Raw genomic sequence first — 22382 nt, forward strand, 5'->3', positions numbered from 1 at the left:
GTTTGGAAAGCCGATCGCCCGCTCTAAACAACGGTACCGGGATGATGCCTGCGGCTGCAGGCATCATCCCGGTATAACCCCTGAAAGCCGAGGACGCATATATGCGATCCGTCGGAGTGACCACAAGAGAAAATAGATAGTACATATCCCAGCAAGGACAATTGTTTCAGTTAGGGTATGGCCTAAAATTCCTAAAGATTTCCTGTTACTTCCTGTTGTATCTACAGAACTAAAAGTGAAGAGAAATTTCCCCAATAGGGCACACATGCAAAAAAAAAAAAACGCTTAACGCTTCCCCAATCTATCCATGAACAAAATGGCATTGTGTACACTTTAAGATGAATTTGGTGAAAGTGGCACCTCGTTTTACCTTTAACCATGGGAGCAGTGCAATAAGCATAGTAATCTTCAGAAAATATGGAAAGTCAGATAGTGTGTAGTATAAAATTTACACTGCCAGCATATGAAGTTTAAATATCATTGTAAGTTGAATTGACCTTTCATTTTTATTTTCCTTAAAATAGGGTTGTTCAAAAAACTGTAGTGTGTGTTTACATCTTACCAGTTTGGCTTTGATGGCTCCCGAGTCCACATTTTGTCCCGTCTTGGAATGCAGCTGTAATTGTACTGCATGGAGCTGAAGCAACTGATCATGCACCTCTCTCTCCAGCACCGCCTTCTCTGCTTGAACCTCCGTCAACTCCGATTTAAAATCTAGAAGTTGAGCCTGAAAAATTAAAGAAACGTCTGCAATTAAAAGGATGACAGCAACAAATAGTCCATTTAACCTAATATGTACACACACACACACACACACACACACACACCACACACACACACTGGGGTTTATTTACCAAAGGCAAATCCACATTGCACTACAAATGCACTTGGAAGTGCAGTCACTGTAGATCTGAGGGGGACATGCAAGGAAAATAAAAAAAAACAGCATTTTAGCTTGCATATGATAAAAATCGGCAGATCTTCCCCTCAGATCTACAGTGACTGCACTTCCAAGTGCACTTGTAGTGCAAAGCGGATTTGCCTTTAGTTAATCAACTCAACTGTAGGTTAGGTGAATGGTCTGGTGACAGCGCATGGTAATGAAGAATGCACATAAAATTGAAATTGTCACAGAGGGAAAAAATAAATAAATAAAAAAATTTGAGTTATGCTTACAGTAACTGTTTTTTCAAATCGCATTTAAGGACAGCACCCGAGAGATCATGGCCCCTCCCCCAACAGGCAAGGCCTCATCAAGCAAAACTTTAACAGGAGACCTCCACATAGCCTCCTTCTGTTTGTAGAGAACCTCCAGCATCGGCTGAAACATGTGTGACAGTTATACCATAGTACACAGCAATAAAAAATAAAAAAATTAGGGGGGGGGGGGGCTGTAGGTTATTGATGTCCTGAAAGACTACTGGAAAACAAGTTACTGGCAAGCCTAACTTGAATTTCCCCAAAACGTCTTTCAGGACAGCACCCGAGAGGATAATCGAGACTTACTCCATTTAGGGTGGGACAACAGCCTGTAAGACTTTCCTTCCGAAAGCCTGGTCCCCAGCCATGACGGGCAAAAGTCATCAGGCTCATCCACGTAGCTGCTTTACAGATCTGTTTGGCGGTGGCACCAGCTTTTTCTGCCCAACTCCCGCCAAAGCTATTGTAGAATGAGCCTGAATACCAACTGGACTCTTGGGCCCAGATTCTCAAAGGGCTTACGACGGCGCAACGCCATGTATGCCGTCGTAAGTCCTAATCTGGGCCGTCGTATCTATGCCACTGATTCTTAGAATCAGTTACGCATAGATATCCATTAGATCCGACAGGCGTAAGGCTCTTACGCCGTCCGATCTTAAATGCAATTTTTTTTTTGCCGCTAGGTGTCGCCTCTGTCGTTTTCCCCGTTGAGTATGCAAATTAGCTAGATACGCGAATTCCCGAACGTACGCTCGGCCGACGCAGTGACGTTTACGTTTTTCCAGCGAAAGTTGCCCCTGCTATATATGTTATGTTATATGTTAAGTATGGCCGTCGTTCCCGCGTCGAAATTAAAAAATATACGTCGTTTGCGCAAGTAGTCCGTGAATGGGGCTGGACACCATTTACGTTCACGTCAAAACCAATGACGTCCTTGCGACGTCATTTGGAGCAATGCACCCTGGGATATTCTTCGGACGGCGCATGCGCAGTACGTTCGGTGCTGGAACGCACTTAATTTAAAGCGGTGGTTCACCCTCCTTCACATCATTATACCATTACATTCGGCATCGTAGCGCGAGCTACGGTATGCCGGTCTTAAATTTTTAATCCCCGTACTCACTGTGCTATCGATCATTGAAGAATCCGACTCCCGCGGGGAATGGGCGTGCCTATGGAGAGGGAGGATGATTGACGGCCGGCTCTGGCACGTCACGCTCCCCGAAGACAGCCGGAGTAGGTCTCGGCTCTTCACGGCGCCTGCGCACAGGCTATGCGCAGGCGCCGTGAATAGCCAAGCCTATTTCGGCTATTTCCGGAGAAGCGTGACGTGCCAGGGCCGGCCGTCAATCACCTTCTCTCACCATAGGAACGCCCATTCCCCGGAATCTTCAATGAGCCATAGCACAGTGAGTACGGGGATAAAAAATGTAAGACCGGCATACCGTAGCTCGCGCTACGATGCCGAATGTAATGGTCTAATAAAAAAAAACATTTTTTTTTTTTTTAACAGGGTGAACCCCCGCTTTAAATACTACACACCCCCTACCCGCCTAATTTGAATTAGGCGGGCTTGCGCCGGGTGATTTACACTACGCCGCTGCAACGTTACAGGCAAGTTCTTTGTGAATAAAGCACTTGCCTGTAAAACTTGCGGCAGCGTAACGTAAATCAGATACGTTACGCCCGCCAAGTTTTACGCCATTCTACGAGAATCTGGGCCTTGGACTGAAAGGGAATAGGCCTTTGCGATAACCATTTTCAACCATCTGGCAATGGTTCCTCTGGTAGCTTGTTTTCCTTTCTTACTAGCAGCATATGAAACAAATAATGCGCCTGAACTCCTAAAGTCTTTAGTGGCTTCAATGTAACTTAAGACTGCTCTTTTAACATCCAAGGTATGGAATTCTCTTTCTTCCTTTCCCGATGGATTAGAGCAAAACGTAGGCAGTATAATCTCCTGAGCTTGATTTTGGACCGAAGCGACTGTCGGTAAAAAAAAAAATGAAGATATATCTGTCTTCAGAACAATTCTGTCTGAAAAAGAAAAAAGGGGGCTGCCTGATTAACAAGGCTTGAAGCTCACTAATTCTTCGAGCTGTCGTTCTAGCCACTAAAAAAAAAAAAAAATAATGGTTTTCGATGTAATCATTCTCAGGGTAGCTAAATTGGTATCACTGGGCACTGCTGAGGGCGCTGACATGTTCCCTTTGCATTTCTTCTGGGTTTGTGGGCTTCAACACTGAATGGCCAGAGCCACGATGAAATAGGATCTTAAGATTAGGCCTGGGCTCACACTGTTGCGATGCAGGAGCCAGCGCATCTCCCTCGCAGGCAGTTCACACTGCCCCCTGCGAACCGCTGCAGGTGTCAATACAAAAGTAATGACTCTCCCATACTGGTTCGCAGCCGCTTGGTGTGAACCCATGTAATCCGATTCCAGTGTGGGGGGAAAAAATTGGTTCCTGCACCTTTTTCATGCAAATCCAATGTGAGTTCAGCCATACAACTGTATGGCTAAATTCGCATTGCACAGACATCGCATGTGATTGGCACAGCAATGCGGTGGAAATCACATGCAATGTCTGTGTTCACAATAGTGTGAACCCAGGCTTAATGATTATAATCTACTAGGTGTGTTCAAACAATTGTGAAACATTAACCCACAGAAAAACCTGTCCAGCGAAGTCAGGACTCAAACTCGGAAATTAAAACAGAAATAGCTTAAAACAAGTATTAAAGGCGTTCTACTCTATTTATATAAATAATTGAATGCCCTCTTGGATAACTAAAAAGGCATTATCTGTAGAATGTAGCTTTTCAGGTTATCATCTATTGTGTCAGAGCTTGTTCTCTAAATACCAGTTCATTCTTTCGGACGTGTTTTCAGCACAGAAAAAACATTGCCAAAAGAAAAATACATTTTTCTTTAGAACCAGTTTTCACCAGTAAACAGTGCTGTAATGGATGAGAAAAAGTTCTACATGCAGCGTTTTAGTACCCAGCATTTATCCATTAAAAATAATAAAATGGGAGCACTGAAACTGAAATACACATGCAGATATACTAGGTGCTATGGTAATTAAGTCCTAGCAGTATAGCCCTATTGCATTTTGTATTCCTTTTAGTGTTTTTTTTGTTGCATGAGTTTGTGTTGGAAGCTTAAAGCATTAATAAAACTCTAGAAAAAAAAAACACACACACACACACACACACACACACTCCCTGCAAGGTAAAGGCATTATGTGCTAGTATGCATCGCATACTAGCACATTATGAGACCCTCGCCTTGAAACCAAGCCATCCAGCAGCGAGCAGTCACTGCTGCAGACGCTCCCATCTTCCCTCAGTCTTCATTCCGGTTTCATAGACTGCAGCTGCTTGAATGGATGAGCTACAATGACGTCACTATGGCTCATGCGTGTGAAGGTCATGGCGACAGCACAGAGCTCTCAAGGAACGGCATTGGTATGCCCGTTCCTTCAAAAACGTAAGCGCCAGTGATGTCACCGGCTGCCAACCAAGCAAATGTCTCCTAAAATGGTGCACGTTTAGAAGACATTCATTTTACTTACAGGTAAGCTCATATAATCAAAATTGTGGGAGGTTTACTACCAATTTAACCAGCACATACCAGAAATCAGTTTGTACTGTCAGTTTGTTATTTTAGTAGTAAAAAGGGTTGTACGGCAACAACAGACTTCTTAAAAGTGATAACAAATATGTACACCAATTCATTCTGTATATCCTTATAGCTTCACCAGATTACACTTCTATGTGGTATATTGAAAGAATATGGCCAATGTCAAAACAACCCCCCCCCCCCCCCCCCCCACCCTACCCTATACTGCAATTTGCCACCCCCCCCCCCCCCCCCAATCTTACCTGGTGAATGAAGATATATTTACCCCCCCCCCCATCCAGTTGCCACTCACCACCACTGCCAGGAGCATGTGACCACTATTTCAGTGATGCAGATGGTTCATCACCACGTAGTCCACTTGTGCCATTGTCGCTCCTGTCCCGAGTCCCGAGAGACCCAGCAAGTGGACAGCCAATAGGAAATGTCAACATCACGTGTACAGTGATGTGGACAACAGAAGATATGCACAGGGAGTAAACAAAGGAAGAACCAAGAGTTACTTTATTAACTGCTTGCCGCCCGCCTGTCAAATGACGGCACGGCTCTCGTTCTGGGGGAATGTCATATGACAGCGTTCCAGAATGGCCGCTCTCGTATGATCTCTGTGAAGAGCAGCGTCCGCAGCTCTTTTACCATGTGATCGGCTATGTCCAATCACAGACGGTCACATGTAAACACGGAGATGCCGGTAATTGGCTCTCTTCGTCTCACACAGAGTGTGTAGCAAGGAGAGCCGATCAGCGGCATCTCCTGACAGGAGGAGATGTAGGAATGTAATCAAAGCACTGATCAGTGCCCTGATTACAGTATATCAATTAAGTGTCACCAATCAGTGCCCACCATTGCCAGCAATCAGTGCCCACCACTGCCACCAATCAGTGCCCATCAGCAATGCCAGTCAGTGCAGGCTGTGTCACCCATCAGTGCCGACTATCAGTGCCCATAAGTGTGGCATATTAATGCTACCTAATCAGTGCTCATAAGTGCCACCCCATCAATGCCCACCAGCTCAGCCTATCAGTGCCCATCAGTGCTGCCTCATCAGCGCACATCAGTGAAGCCGAAAAATTACTTATATATATATATTTTTTTTTATAAAAAACCCAGCAGTGATTAAATACCACCAAAAGAAAGCTCTATTTGTGTGAAGAAAGTTATAAAAAAAAATGTTTGGGTACAGCGTTACATGACCGCGAAATTCTCAAAGTGCGTCAGCGCTGAAAATTGCTTTGGGCAGGAAGGGGGTGTAAGTGCCTGGTAGGCAAGTGGTTAAAATAATTATTTATTTATTTAAAATTACACTAGCAATGGGGAAGGAAGGATGGTGTGGGGAATAGTCATTTGCCTAGAGAAGAGCTTCAATGTGGAATAAATAAATAAGAATCAAAGAGTGTGAAATTGATGTATTATAGCTGCAGAAGAGGCATTGGGGCTGATTTACTAAAACCGGAGAGTGAAAAACCTGGTGCAGATGTGTATGGTAGAAAATTAGCTTCTAATCAACTGCTTCAAAGAAGCTTTGACAATAAGCCCATGTTCACATCAGCGTGATTTGACATGCGATTGGACATGTAAATGTACATGCCAAATCGCAGCCTATTGCCGACTTTGCGGCACTGCACCGATTTCCAAAAGTAGTTCCTGCACTACTTTTGGCGACTTCGGGGGCGATTTCAATAAACATCTGTGCATGAACCCGCACAGGTGCCTTTCAAAAATCGAGCAAGTTCAGCTGAACTCGAACAATTTCAAACTCGCATTCAGTGTGAACGCACCCTAAATCCTGGAAGCGGATTGGTTTCTATGCAGAGCTGCACCAGATTTTGCACTCTCCAGTTTTAGTAAATCCTCCTCACCATCTATCTCATACAACAGGGGTGCCCAACCTTTTAAAGAGCAAGGGCCACTTAAGCGACTTGGTAACCGGTTTTGGGTCACTATGAGTGGAGCGGGTGGATGGCAGCCCACTCGGCTCTATAGAGCCCACTCTACTCTCAGCACACAAAACTCGCAGGTAATGGAAGTCTATGGCTCAGTGTAGGTAACCCCCAGGTGCACTGCTCTGCATCTGTGGATCTGTTTGAAAGTGGCTCAGTAACCACTGCAGAACAGATATGCCCATATATATCCTGTGATTTTAGTAATAAACTTACCTTTAATAACAGTATTCTATTTTATTCCACCCCAGAGCAGGAGGACGTCACGGGCCACATCAGAGGGCTCAGTGGGCCACATGTGACCCCCGGGCCACTGGTTGGGCATCCCTGACCTACAATAAAGGATTCTTACCTGCCTGTTCACAATCTCCTTTACCATTGTACACCGAGCTACCCGGATGAAGTCAAGGTCATGATGTTCCAGCAAGGAGACTATAGTTTTGCATTAATAAGAGAAAAAGGCCTTTGTCCAGCTTGTGCCCTGGACTGGAGGACAGGACAGCCCCTAGAATATAATGTGGCATTTAATAAAATGTATTGAAATGTCTGCTTTGGGAGATTCATGATAAATCCAACAACCATTTTCCAGCAGTTATATCAACAGGCTTTGACAACCATCAGTGTAAATTTACCTTATACTGAAGGCACAGTGGGGATTGGCCAGGAAACCATTATTATTTGATTAACTCCTTTATCTCACAGTGATTGGTGAAAATGTGTAATACATTTACCCATTTAGACATGCTGTCTAAATTGGCCCTAGTATGTGTATGTATGAATGTTAGGGACCTTAGATTGTAAGATCCCTGAGGGCAGGGACTGATGTGAACGTACAATACGTATATAAGTGAAGCACTGCGCAAACTGACGGCACTGTATCCTGTAATAAATAAAAATATGTTTAGTGTTATACATGTGGGCGGGCCGAGTGATACAGTGAGCGGCTATATAACAGGAGTGTGCATGCAAGAACTCAACCCCATGCGAGCACGCTCGCATGAAGGTGTTGAGTCCTTGCTGGGGCGAGCCGAGACAGCCACCGAGGGACCCCAGAAAACCATGTTCGGGTTGAAATTCAGCCATTCCCTGCTGAACAGGGCAAATTTCATGGTTGGTTCACACCAGAAAGAGCACATTTACACGCAGCACTTTTTTTTATCATTTCAATGGGCTGCCCAATACAAACACTTGCTAGATGCGGTTAGGGTGCCATTAATTATTGGCACCCACATGCATCTAAATGAGGGCAGTGCGTGATCGGGCCCTAAATCAGCGTGTGCTTTCATCTGCCTACAGAAAACTGATGTCATTTACCTAGACTGAACCTCACAGCCTAGGCGACATCACTTGAATCCTGGGAGTTCTTATTATAAAAAAAAGATACCGCTCTATTGTAGTTGCATACATGTCAAGAAATGATTAACGCAAACCTGAAAGGTTACTGATAGGTTCCCTTTACCTACTTTAGTTAGACATCTGGAATCCAAATCAGAAGAAAATATATGTTACAACCACGCACCTATGATATAATGAGCTTTTGCCAATATAGTTACTATGCTTTCCAAATGGCCCCCGAAAAATCCACAGTACTACTGGCTTTGATGAAAAACATGTCCCAATTAAAATACAGCGAGAACAGAGCCTGCCATGTGCAATCAGCATTTCACACTGAATGTAGATTGGCATGCCAGAGAAAAACTGGCGATAAAGAATATATATATATATATATATATATATATATATATATATATATATATATATATATATATATATATATATATATCTCATTTAAAAGAACCAACCTTAGTTGGATTTTGGTAGGTTTATGTTAATTCAAATCCAGAATACATTTTTTTCCCACCAACATGAAATATTAAAGTTGTAAAATACGTTAGCACTTAGTTATTTTCACCATTCAGAAGTAATGGTCCTAATAAAATGCCTGAGATCACAAAAAAAAAAAAAAAAAAAGCCAATCTCTGAAATGCTTTTAAAAACTGAAAATTAAATGTATACAAGCTTAAAAGTGAAGGTTAGAAAATAAAAAACAAACAAGTTATACTTTCCAGCAGTCCTGGCCCCTCCCCTTTAACCAATGCCCCAATAGCAAGCCACGTGCCATAAGGGGACGTGCTTGCCCGCTCCCACACCTGCTTTATGCATCCATAAGACACAGTCATTGCTCAACCCCGCTCCCTCCTCATTGGCTCACTGGCTGTGTTTGCATTTATTTTTTTTTCCCCCCCATTCAGATTTCTCATTCCAGATCCACAGCTGTGCCGTTTTAAAAATGTGAAGGTGGACATCAGCTCTGTATCTGACTGTCTTCTGTGTTTAAATAGCTTCCCTTGCAAAGTGAACTGAAGTTCACTGGTATCAGCCAGAGTATCCCTAATACTCCATTCACACCTAGGCGTTACGGATCGTGGGTAGAATCGCCGCAATTCAGCTCGCGATTCCCAAATCGCCACGGGAAATCTGTAGCCTAAAAGTTTCCAGAACATTTTTTGGGCGACAGGCTTCCCACAATTTTTTTTGCACGATTTGTCGGGCAATAATTGTGGCAAACATCGTGCTGCAATTGTGACAACATTGACAGTAACAGGATCGCTGTGACACGGCCATAGAGACCGGTCATATGTGTGCCCTGGAACATGTAGCTCCCCGGCCACCCCTGGAGCAACGGGGCATGTCGTGGACGGCCTAGCTAAAGACCGGCACACACTCGATGGCCGAACATGGGGGGACTACGAGGATCGAGGATCCAACCTGTCACCCAGTCGGCAGTTGATTGTAGATCACAGGATCTAAAAATGCAGGAAAAAAAAAAATCAATAAAAAGCGAAAAAAAAAGTAAAAAAAAAAAAATCTAAAATTGCAAAAAAAAAACTCCAGAGCACATGGACTCCAGAAAGGCCATGTATTCTCCCTAATGCTAGGCAGAAAAAAAACTGGAGCTGCATGAGGCAGAGAGTGGGATGTACCCGCCCCCTGGGAGGTGCTGTACTGACAGAAGTGTTTTAACACTTGAAGTGCTGTTTTTTCTGCCTAGTCTCTCCTGAAAGGAAGGATATATAAACCTAAGGTCAATTGCTGCTATGTACGTCCATGAACGGAAGAGGAAATGGCCCGGTTATTGAGCAGCAAAATCTTCCAGGGTTAAAGTCGTTAAATTACATTTATTAAGCTGTTAAATGTACTGAGAATATTTATGCAAACATTTGTTTACAAATCTACTAGTTTATATCCAGCTTAAGATATTTACCCTTATGAATTAGAAACCTATAGCAATTTAAAGGTTCATGTAAAAATACTATCAGGAAGGTAACTAGAGAGAATGTCTTCTGTACAATTCATACAAAAGCACAGGTGTGTTTGTTGTAGGTTCAGAGGATCAAAGAGTATTGTGTGAAAGTTGAAGAGAATTCACTTTGTATTAGCCATAAACAGTGGATGGTAGCAAACTATCCGACCATCAAACATCCTGCCGATCCTCCTGTCACCACCACCAACTGCCCCAATAAAAGAATATACTTGTAAATGAAATGTGCAAAGCTATCCAAAGCAGCTAAAGTTCTATCTCCAAGCTGTCATCTTTTTGTTTACGTAGTCATGTAGGATTCCATCTTCAGTCTCTGAAGGCGACTTGTTCTCCCACTGACAGTATGTTTCCATGTGACATGTCTGCCACCGAGTATGTAAAGACATGATTTATTAAGGCCCAAGGATGATTCTTTTTTTGGTTAACTACTTAAATACTGGGCACTTTCTTCCTTCCTAGGCCAATTTTCAGCTTTCATCGCTCTCGCACTTTAAATGACAATTGCGCGGTCATGTTACGCTGTACCCACATGAGATTTTTATCATTTTGTTCACGACTCCATTTTTTATTTTTTGCGATATAAGCGAAAAAAAGAGCGGACATTTTGAAAAAAAAAAAAAATTTATTTTCTTCTTTCGATTTTAAAAGAAATCCAATCAAATCAAATTTTGTCATAAAATTTAAGCCAAAATTTATTCTGCTACATGTCTTTGGTAAAAAAAAAAAATCCTGTTAAGTGTATAATAATTGGTTTGTGGGATCACAGATAGATGTACGCAGATAATCATGTACAGATGTGCGCAGGTGATCACGGACATATGTGTGCAGATGATCATTGGCACATGTTACATATGTGGGGGGACAGGTGTTTTTACTGTGTGGGGACAGTGTTTTGGGGGACACTATTTTGGGGACTTGTGTGTTTACATTGAGTGGGAAAACTGGGCCGGTGATTAGTGTGTAAAAAGCTGTAAAAAACAGCTCATACTCACTGGCCGGCTGCAGAGATCCGCTCTCCCCACTGACAACTTCCGTGTGAGGAGAGGAGAGCCAATCGCCTAGCAACCAGCTCTCTATTTACATCACATGATGGCTGCGATTAGACACAGCCATCATGTGATCAGGAGTGCCAATCACAGAGCCCTCCTGCCGATCAGAGATGTGGCGTGTCCAGGTGACATCGGGATCACGCTGCTGCGCACGCACGATCCCCCTCCTGAGGGACGTTCCTGAATGTCCACTCAGAAGGAGGAAGTGCCCACCCGGCCTTATATATGCAGTGGCCAGGTGGGAAGTAGTTAAGGTAAGAGATTTAACTCCCCCATCCATTCCACACACTTGAGATGGATGGAGGAATCCTTCCATCCCGCCTTTGTATTTTGACAGTGGGGCTTCCCCGCTGTCAGAGAACATTGATCAGTGGTGCCGGATATAACTGGCAGAGCTGATTGAACAGCAAAAATCTGACAGGTACAAGCACCCTGCCCAAACATGGATTGAAATTTCAAGGGATCGACCGATTATCGAGATGGCTGATTATTGCGAGCCGATATAAGCATTTTATGAAAAATCTGTATCAGTCACAAACTAGACCCACATTACCAATCTTTTTTGGGGCCCAGAAGCCTGCAGACCCAGTGTGCAGGGCACACATCATTATGCCTCCGCGCACTGGGCCTAACGTTCTGAGTCTAACAGGCCTCCCTCGCCTCTCAGACTGACACGCCAGCCGGTCAGCCACCCACAGCAAGGTGCCAGGCCACTGAGGCCAGCCCGCCATAAGCCACCCACCCACAGCAAGGTGCCAGCCAGCAGCAACCCACCCACAGCAAGGTGCCAGCAGCCACCCACCCACAGCAAGGTGCCAGGCCACCCCGCCATAAGCCACCCACCCACAGCAAGGTGCCAGCCAGCAGCCACCCACCCACAGCAAGGTGCCAGCAGCCACCCACCCACAGCAAGGTGCCAGGCCACTGAGGCCAGCCCGCCATAAGCCACCCACCCACAGCAAGGTGCCAGCCAGCAGCAACCCACCCACAGCAAGGTGCCAGCAGCCACCCACCCACAGCAAGGTGCCAGGCCACTGAGGCCAGCCCGCCATAAGCCACCCACCCACAGCAAGGTGCCAGCCAGCAGCAACCCACCCACAGCAAGGTGCCAGCAGCCACCCACCCACAGCAAGGTGCCAGCATGTATGGTGTGAAAAACGAGCCCTTAATGTTTAATTTTGATAAAAATTAACATGTTCAGTTTATACCAGATTTGCGCATAAAATTGTTATTTTTGAAAAGTTTAAAATGTACAAAATATCAGCTCTCAGTAGGAGAGATAGCTAAAATATCGGTATTGTATCGGCACCAAAAAAAAAATATTGGTCAATCCCTATGCTGAACCAGATTAAAATCAGATCAGGGGATGTGACTATTAGTCCAAAGTGCCCCTCGTGCTGCTTTCCTTTTGGTCATCTTAAAATTGGTTATAAAAGCAATTTTTTTTTACCTTCTGGATGCAGCTCTTGTAATTTGGCATGACTTTTTTTTGGGGGGGGTGCTTACCTTACTTTTAGTGGCACTTCCTGCTTCCTTTTTTGGGCCACCTAGACTCCTCCTCTCGCCCTAGGTGGCCCCTCCTTGCCAGCGATCTTCTGGGAAACAACTCAGGTCCCAGAAGATCGGATGGCTAATAGGTGAGCGCAGCACAACATGTGCAGTGCGCGCCCGGCCGTGAAGCCGTAAGCTGTCATGGCCAGGTGCCCACAGTTACGATTATGGCACAGAGGAGGGGGAGAGGAGTGAGCCTCCGGGCGGCCACATCGCTGGACCTTGGGGCAGGAAAGTGTCGGTTTATTAAAAGTCAACAGCTATGCTTTTTGTAGCTGCTGACTTTAAATAAACTAATAAAAATTGGTGGAACTCCACTTTAACCCCCAGCTTTCCCTTACCTGAGCCCCTGTTAGATCCAGTGATGTGCATAAGAGCAGCGGCTCTCCCAGGTCTCTTTTTTCTCATTAGCTCACATAGCAGCCATTGGCTCTCCTGCTGTTATCAAATCACAGCCAAAAAGGTGCGGAACAATGAGAATGGACACACAGAGCACAGCTTGTGAGGCTTGCTATTGGGGGCACTTGGCAGGAGGGAAGACCCAAAAAGAAGAGAATCGGGACTGCTCCGTGCAAACTGTTGCACAGAGCAGGTAAGTATAACAGGTTTGTTTTTTTTTTTTTAATTCTTTCCTTTAGAATCACTTTACAGTTGTGCTCATAAGTTTACATACCCTGGCAGAATTTTTGATTTCTTTGTCATTTTTCAGAGAACGTCAATAACAACACAAAAAACATTTCTTTCACTTCTTTCTCTTATGGTTAGTGTTTGGCTGAAGCCATTTATTATCAATCAACTGCGTTTATACCCTGTTGATTTTGGCCTGATAACATGCACACAAGTTGACACAAAGGGGTTTGAATGGGTATTAAAAAGGTAACCATCACCTGTGATCTGTTTGCTTGTAATTAGTGTGTGTGTGTGTGTGTGTGTGTGTGTGTGTGTGTGTGTGTGTGTGTGTGTGTGTGTGTGTGTGTGTAAAATGTCAATAAGTTTCTAGTAGGGTTGTCCCGATACCACTTTTTTAGGACTGAGTACAAGTACCGATACTTTTTTTCAAGTAGTCGCCGATACCGAATACCGATACTTTTTTTAAATGTGTCCCCAAATGCAGCCATTGTCTCCCCCATATCCAGCCATTGTCTCCCATATGCAGACATTGTCCCCCATATACAGCCATTGTCTCCCCCATATACAGCCATTGTCCCCCATATGCAGCCATTGTCTCCCCCATATACAGCCATTGTCCCCCCACATATATGCAGCCATTGTCTCCCCCATATCCAGCCATTGTCCCCCATATGCAGCCATGTCCCCCATATCCAGCCATTGTCTCCCCCATATCCAGCCATTGTCCCCCCCATATACAGCCATTGTCCCCCCCATATACAGCCATTGTCCCCCCCATATACAGCCATTGTCCCCCCCATATACAGCCATCGTCTCCCCCATATACAGCCATCGTCTCCCCCATATACAGCCATCGTCTCCCCCATATACAGCCATTGTCTCCCATATACAGCCATTGTCTCCCCCATATGAAGCCATCGTCTCCCCCATATACAGCCATTGTCTCCCATATACAGCCATCGTCTCCCCCATATGCAGACATTGTCCCCCATATGCAGCCATCATCCCCCATATGCAGCCATCGTCCCCCATATGCAGCGATGTCCCCCTTACCTGTGTGCCGCTGCCGCCGAGCGCCGACTGGTAATACGCGCGGGAACATAACAGCTAAAGCTGTAATGATTCGCGCTACGTATAGACACTCCCCCTTGCTCGGGATTGGACAGTTCACCCGAGCAAGGGGGAGTGTCTATGCGCGATGCGAATCATTACAGCTATTCAAAGCTGTAATGTTCCCGGCGTATTACACAGTCGGCGGCAGCGGGGATGCGGCGAATCGCGGCGGATTGCGGCTTCGGTGGCGGCAGGCGACGGGGGGTGGCAAGTATTCTATTTGTGTATCGGGGCGGGGTATCGGCGTCTGAGTACCGCCGAAAAAACTCGGAATCGGTCCCGATACCGATACTAGTATCGGTATCGGGACAACCCTAGTTTCTAGACTCCTGACAGACCTTTGTATCTTTCATCCAGTGCTGCACTTACATTTCTGGATTCTGAGTCATGGGGAAAGCAAAATAATTGTCAAAGGATCTGCAGGAAAAGGTAGTTGAACTGTATAAAAAAGGAAAGGGATATAAAAAAAGATATCCAAGGAATTAAGAATGCCAATCAGCAGTGTTCAAACTCTAATCAAGAAGTGAAAAACTATGGATTCTGTTGAAACCAAACCACAGCCAGGCCAACTAAAATTTCAGCCACAACTGCCAGGAAAATTGTTTGGGATGCACAGAAAAACCCACAAATAACTTCAGGTGAAATACAGGACTCTCAGAAAACAAGTGGAGGCACTTGAAGAATGATGGGCTGCATGGTCAAGTCGCCAGAAGAAAGCCATTGCTACGGTAATGCCTTAAAATACCCCACTTACAGTACGCCAAACAGCACAGAGACAGACCTCAAACCTTCTGGTACAAAGTCATTTGGAGTGATGAGACCAAAATTGAGCTTTTTGGCCACAACCATAAAGCTACGTTTAGAGAGTAGTCAACAAGGCCTATGATAAAAGGTACACCATTCCTACTGTGAAACACGGAGGTGGATCGCTTATGGTTTGGGGATTTGTGAGTTACAAAGGCACAGGAAAATTGGTCAAAATTGATGGCAAGATGAATGCAGTACGTTATCAAAAAATACTGGAGGAACATTTGTATTCATCAGCCAGGAAGCTGCGCATGGGACGTACTTGGACATTCCAACATGACAATGATCTAAAACACAAGGCCAAGTCGACCTGTCATTGGCTACAGCAGAATAAAGTGAAGGTTCTGGAGTGGCCATCTCAGTCTCCTGATCTCAATATCATTGAGCCCCTCTGGGGAGATCTCAAACGTGCAGTACATGCAAGACAGCCCAAGAATTTACAGGAACTGGAGACTTTTTGCCAAGAGGAATAGGCAGCTTTACCATCTGAGAAGATAAAGAGCCTCATTCACAAATACCACAAAAGACTTCAAGCTGTCATTGATGTTAAAGGGGCAATACACGGTATTAAAGCGGAGTTCCACCTAAAAATGGAACTTCCGCTTAATCCACTCCTCGCCCCCTTACATGCCATTTTTTTGGGGGGGGGGGAGTGGGGGCTTCAGGAGCAGTGGGACTTCCTGTCCCACTTCCTCCTTCCGCCGAGGGGCTGGTAAGGCGAATAGCTTAATCGCCTTATTGCAGCCCCTCCCTGTAGGCGAGCGCCTGTCCAATCGGACGGCTTGCGCCGCTCGCGCATGAGCAGTGGGTGCCCGGCCGTGAAGCCGAAAGCGGTCACAGCCGGGTGCCCACACTAGGAATGAAGACACCGGCCGGCGAGGGGGGGCGAGGAGCGGAGCCCCGGCCGGCGTGTTTCGCTGGAACCGTGGAGCAGGTAAGTGTCTTTTTATTAAAAGCCAGCAGCTACACTTTTTGAAGCTGCTGACTTTTAATAAACTTAAAAACAGGCTGGAACACCCCTTTAAGAACTGGGGTATGTAAACTTTTAAACAGGAACACTAACCATGAGGCCCCTTTCACACTGGGCATTTTTCGAGCATTATTCGAGCGAAGCCTCATCTGCAATCCCAATGTGCTGGTAAAGCACCGCTAAGACCCTAACGTTTTAGGGCGTTTTTGCGTTGCCTCAGTGTGAAAAGGTAAGGCATTTTTACAGCGCGTTCAATTCTTTTTAATGGAGAGGGGGGTTTTTTTTCAGCGCCCAAAAGCTGCTCCAAAGATGTAATGTGTATAGTGACATGAAGATCCGTGGTGTGCTTGCAAATATCTTCATTGAAGCTCAGAGCTGACACTAGTATCCAAATAATTCCCACCAGAGACCAGTGCCCCATTGAAGGATACAATTTCTTCTTTTGATCGGATGACAAATTGATTAAACTGGTAGTAAAGCCTAGAGAACCCGTTCACACCTGGGCATTTGCGGTCACGGGCAGAATCAAAACAGGCTGTAAAACTTACAAAGAGCGCCATGCTCGTTCAGGTGTCTTTCATTTTCAACGGCACCTAAACACAGGTGCAATTCTAGCGTGCTCAATCATGCTGCAAACCACATTGCGCAAAGCTTGCCACTCAAAAAGGAGCAGGAGCTTCTTTTGGGCATCAAGATTCGTGCAGAGGTTTGCCATGATTTATCGTGTGACAACTGTGGCAGAATCGCACCAGCGTTTACGTGCCATTTAAAATGAATGGCACCTGAACAAGCGCGGTGCGATTCTTCCATTTTACACAGCGTTTTGGGATCATGGGCAGAATTGCACATGCCTGATGAAGGGGTCCTGCGTGACTGCGAAATGTTGCACTCTCCTTGTGTTGTTGTGATCATGCAATAAACTATCTGTTTGGACGCTACTTTGTGTCAATCCATGGCGTGCTGGCAAATATCTACTTTTTTTAGTTATGTGCCCTATTCACACCAATGTTGATATCCTGTCAGTTTTTTCCCCATGCAAAAAATTGCATTCACGTTGCAGATTCCTGCACAGAAAAAGTCTGCAGGTTGTTTGTTTTTGTTGTGCCCTTGTAGAACACATGCAGAAAAACTGTCTCTGTACCATGGCATGAATGAGGCCTAAAGTGGAACTAAACCCTCCTACCCTTTATAGCCAAGGAAGCTGCCATCTTGGCCTCCGTTTGATCTGCAACTGCCATGATGCTGCACACATGATCAGTTATGACACCAGCCATTGAATGGTTTGAAAGTTTGGTTGACAGGACAACCAATGTCATCTGCCAGTGCCACCTGCCAGAGCCAAGCAGTGCCACCTGCCAGAGCCAACCAGTGCCATCTGTATCAAGTGTGTGGTAAAGTGACAGGAACAAGCAGGGGGGAGTGGAGTGGGGGAGTACGTTTATGAGATGAAAGAAAAAAAGGGACATTTAAGGGGAGTTCCGCCAAAAAAAAAAAAAAAATTAGTATTTAACCACTTAAGCCCCGGACCAATATGCAGCTAAATGCCCAGAGGTGTTTTTACAATTTGGCACTGCGCTGCTTTAACTGGTAATTGCGCAGTCATGCAATGTTGTACCGAAACAAAATTTGCGTCCTTTTCTTCCCACAAATAGAGATTTCTTTTGATGGTATTTGATTGCCTCTGCGATTTTTATTTTTTGTGCTATAAACAAAAATAGAGCGACAATTTTGAAAAATAAATCAATATTTTTAACTTTTTGCTATAATAAATATCCCCCAAAAATATATAAAACATTTTTTTTTTCCTCAGTTTAGGCCGATACATATTATTCTACATATGTTTGGTAAAAAAAACAAAAAACAAACACGCAATAAGCGTTTATCGGTTGGTTTGCGCAAAATTTATAGCATTTACAAAATAGGGGATAGTTTTATTGCATTTTTATTATTATTATTTTTTTTTTTTTTTACTACTAATGGCGGCGATCAGCGATTTTTTTCGTGACTGCGACATTATGGCAGACACATGGGACAATTTTTACACATTTTTGGGACCGTTGTCATTTTCACAGCAAAAAATGCATTTAAAATGCATTCTTTATTGTGGAAATGACAGTTGCAGTTTGGGAGTTAACCACAGGGGGCGCTGAAGGGGTTATGTTTCACCTAGTGTGTGTTTACAACTGTAGGGGGGTGTGGCTGTAGGAGTGACGTCATCGATTGTGTCTCCCTATAAAAGGGATGACACGATCAATGCAGCCGCCACAGTGAAGCACGGGGAAGCCGTGTTTACACGCGGCTCTCCCCGTTCTTCAGTTCCGGGGACCGATCGCGGGACCCCAGCGGCGATCGGGTCCGCGGGTCTCGCGGTCCCGGAGCTTCGGACCGGGCTGGGTAGATGTAACCATTGTACCATTACGTCCATCTGCCCAGCCGTGCCATTCTGCCGACGTATATCGTCGTGCGGCGGTCGTTAAGTGGTTAAAAAGTCAGAAGCTACAAATACTGCAGCTGCTGACTTTTAATATTAGGATACTTACCTGTCCTGGGCGCCCACAATGTCGGCACCCGAAGCTGCCCCGTCCCTCGGCTCCCAGGTGGAGGCGCCAGAGTCTTTAGTAAGGGAATCAGGAAGTAAAGCCTTGCGGCTTCACAGTCTGGTTCCCTACTGCGCATGCGCAAGTTGCACTGCATGTCCTCACTGGTCCCTGCTATTCTCTGGGACCTGTGTGTCAGATGACGGGGGGGGGCGCGAATGAGGGGCCGGATGTGGCATAGATTCCTCCTCTGTCACCCCCTCTGTCTCCTGATTTGCTCACTGGGTGTGATTGACAGCAGCAGAAGCCAATGGCTCCTGCTTCTGCCAATAGCCAATCAGGAGTGTGAGTCCCTGGAGAGCCAAGGCTGTTGTGAACATCACTGGATCAACATGGGGCTTAGGTAAGTTTTAGGAGGGACTGCTGCACACAGAAGGTTTTTTACCTTCATGCGCCTTTGCAACAACTTTAAAAATACTTTGCGTTTATTGACAGAGTGAAGTAAGCTGAACTTCATTCAAAAAAGTGAAGTCCCACTAGTTTGCTCCTCCACCTACCCGTGAGTTACTAAGAACAAAAGATGATCAACACAGCCGCACTCAAATCCAACGTGTCTTTAACCACTTGCTTACTGGGCACATATACCCCCTTTCTGACCAGAGGACTTTTTGCGATTCGGCACTGCGTCGATTTAACTGACAATTGCGCGGTCGTGCGACGTGGCTCCCAAACAAAATTGGCGTCCTTTTTTCCCCACAAATAGAGCTTTCTTTTGGTGGTATTTGATCACCTCTGCGTTTTTTACTTTTTGCGCTATGAACAAAAATAGAGCGACAATTTTGAAAAAAAATATATATATTTTTTACTTGTTGCTGTAATAAATAGCTAAAAAAAAAAAATTTCTCAGTGTAGGCCGATACATATTTTTGGTTAAAAAAAAAAAAAAAAATCGCAATAAGCGACTGGTTTGCGCAAAAGTTTTAGCGCCTACAAAATAGGGGACAGAATTATTATTAGGGTTGTCCAGATACCGATACCAGTATCGGTATCGGGACCGATACCGAGTATTTGCGCTAGTACTCGTACTCGCGCAAATACTCCCGATACCAAAATAGAATACTTTTTTTTTTTTTGTGACATCGAACACAAATTGGATGGCACCATTGGATGGCACTGATAGGTGGCACTGGCATTGATTGAATGGCACTCATAAATGGATGGCACTGATAGGTGGCACTGGCATTGATTGGGTGGCACTGATGAGATGCACTAATAAGCTGCCTCCCTGCACTGATGCACTAATGGGCACTGATCTGCACTGATAGGTGGCACTGGCTAGCTGCACTTTTGGGCACTGGCACCGATGAGCTGCACTGACAGTGATCACTCCTTCAATGATATGTAGTTTTCCAGTACCGTATGCTAAAAAACAGCCCCACACCATGATGTACCAGTTCTTCATAATTCTAAAGAAAATATCTTTGGTCTGTATTGTGGTTTGAAAACGGTCACATGACATTAAAAAAAAGTATCGGTATTCGGTATCGGCGACTACTTGAAAAAAAGTATCGGTACTTGTACTCGGTCCTAAAAAAGTGGTATCGGGACAACCCTAATTATTATTATTTTTTTTTACTAGTAATGGCGGCGATCTGCGATTTTTATCGGTACTGCGACATTATGGCGGACACATCGGACACTTTTGACACATTTTTGGCACCATTCACATTTATACTGCGATCAGTGCTATAAATATGCACTAATTACTGTATAAATGTGACTGGCATTGAAGGGGTTAACACTAGGGGGTGAGGGAGGGGTTAAATGTGTACCTTAGTGAGTGTTACTAACTGTGTGGGGGGAGGGGGGTGACTGATCTGTGTCCCTATGAACAAGGGACACAGATCGGTCTCCTCTCTCCCTGACAGGACGTGGATCTGTGCGTTTACACACACAGATCCATGTCCTTGTCTCTGTAACCGCCGATCGCGGGAGCCTGGAGGACATCGCGGCCGCCAGGCACGCGCATCGGCATTCCAGTGATGTGGCGGGCCGGCGTGCCCCCCAGTGGCCAAGAGGAGCGGAGGCCGTAAAAACACGGCGGCTCAGAGATTTAGAACCACCCTGCGGCCGTATAAAGTCGTACGGCCATCGGGAAGTGGTTAATGTAAAAAAAAAATGGCACTACAAGTCACAGCAACGGAACCTAGGACAGCTGACGCGTTTCACAATAACTTTAGTGTTTACTCATAGCTGATGGGTTACTGTTTTTTCAGGGGGGAGCAAGCCAAGCGCATACATTTTTATCAGTACCCGCGAGGATGATTTAAATTGCTCCGCCCCCTTTGGGGACACATCACATGTTACAAGCCCATTTGAAAAGCGACAGGCAAGCTTGCGCATCCGCAGCAGCTTCTCAGGAAGCCACAGCCCATATCAAAGATGGCTGCACTGGTGACCCACAGTGATAAGACCCCAGGTGTGTGAGGTATAAAGACCTTGTGACGACCTGCTCCCCTCCAGACACAGGGCTATTGCTAGGTTGGTGTGGCTCATGTGTTCTCCATGTGATGAGGGCCAGCCCACCAGGACCATGTTATCTGCCCCCCACTCACCTCCAGCTTGTGATTGATCTGACTGACGGTCTGCGCTTTATGACACAGCTGAGCGAAGCACGAACTCAGACTGGTCATCTTCTGGCGTCCCTCATAGGTAATGTCGGCCTGGTCAGGGTCTATCTCTCCCAGCAACAGATCCACATCGACGAAGGCTTTATCAAACTCCTTCTCCAGGACCTCCATCCAGCGGAACATGGACATCCCGGGCACCGGGCCCGAGGACGAAGCCCCTGAACACGGTACTGCCGACATGACGGCGCAACGGAGACGGGAAGATGGAGAGTGTCACTCAAACCAGGCGTTACGGTCACTTGCCGGCTGATTGGCTACTCACAATACACGGTGCTTTCTCATTGGCCCATTACGGGTAGGAGACGATGGGAAGCTAAGACCTGGAAGTGTGCGACGCATTCTGATTGGTCCAGCTACAACCAGGTGCTCCAACTCTAATGTCTGATTGGATAAAGCGGCTACTGGGGCGGGGGGGAATTGTTTTGCCCTGTCTACTGGCTAGACCTGGTAGTTGTCTGTAATATGTTTTTTACTGGCCGTAATACTCGTTTACTGTAATAGTCGGTGAAGTCATTGGAGTACTCTGTGCTTAACCCGTTATTACCGCGCCGCACCTCTCTTTATTCACAAGGCTTTTTTTTTTATATTTACGTTTTGTGTATATAGGTAATCCTTATTTTTGTCTGCCACAACTGACAGGCTAAAGACCGAAGCAAGCGATCGCCGAGAGATCGCCCTGTACTGTAAGCCTCGTGAGGAGAGACACACCCATCCAGGATATTAGCAGTGCCATACCATGGCGTCTAACTGTCCCTGATTTCCATAGCTCCCTAACTGTCCCTGATTTCCATTGTCCCTGATTTCCATAGCTCCCTAACTGTCCCTGATTTCCATTGTCCCTGATTTCCATAGCTCCCTAACTGTCCCTGATTTCCATAGCTCCCTAACTGTCCCTGATTTCCATTGTCCCAGATTTCCATAGCTCCCTAACTG

General features: G+C 45.5%; 1 protein-coding gene across 4 annotated transcripts in view; it reads right to left on the reverse strand.

Moving 5' to 3' along the window:
* Window positions 1-21723, reverse strand: part of GOPC (golgi associated PDZ and coiled-coil motif containing) — a 58850-nt gene extending 37127 nt beyond the window's left edge. For 2 of the 4 annotated variants that reach the window (XM_040350302.1, XM_040350301.1), the window contains exons 1-2: window positions 21375-21723; window positions 563-727 (exon numbers count right to left, since the gene is read on the reverse strand). In XM_040350302.1, the coding sequence (XP_040206236.1) occupies window positions 563-727; window positions 21375-21629 (420 nt within the window). In that variant the 5' untranslated portion in view covers window positions 21630-21723. The remainder of the gene's footprint in view (window positions 1-562; window positions 728-21374) is intronic. The other 2 variants (XM_040350304.1, XM_040350303.1) reach the window with 1 other exon arrangement.
* Window positions 21724-22382: the final 659 nt, after the last annotated feature.

This window comes from Rana temporaria, chromosome 4, assembly GCF_905171775.1.
Source record: "Rana temporaria chromosome 4, aRanTem1.1, whole genome shotgun sequence".
Classification (NCBI taxonomy): domain Eukaryota; kingdom Metazoa; phylum Chordata; class Amphibia; order Anura; family Ranidae; genus Rana; species Rana temporaria.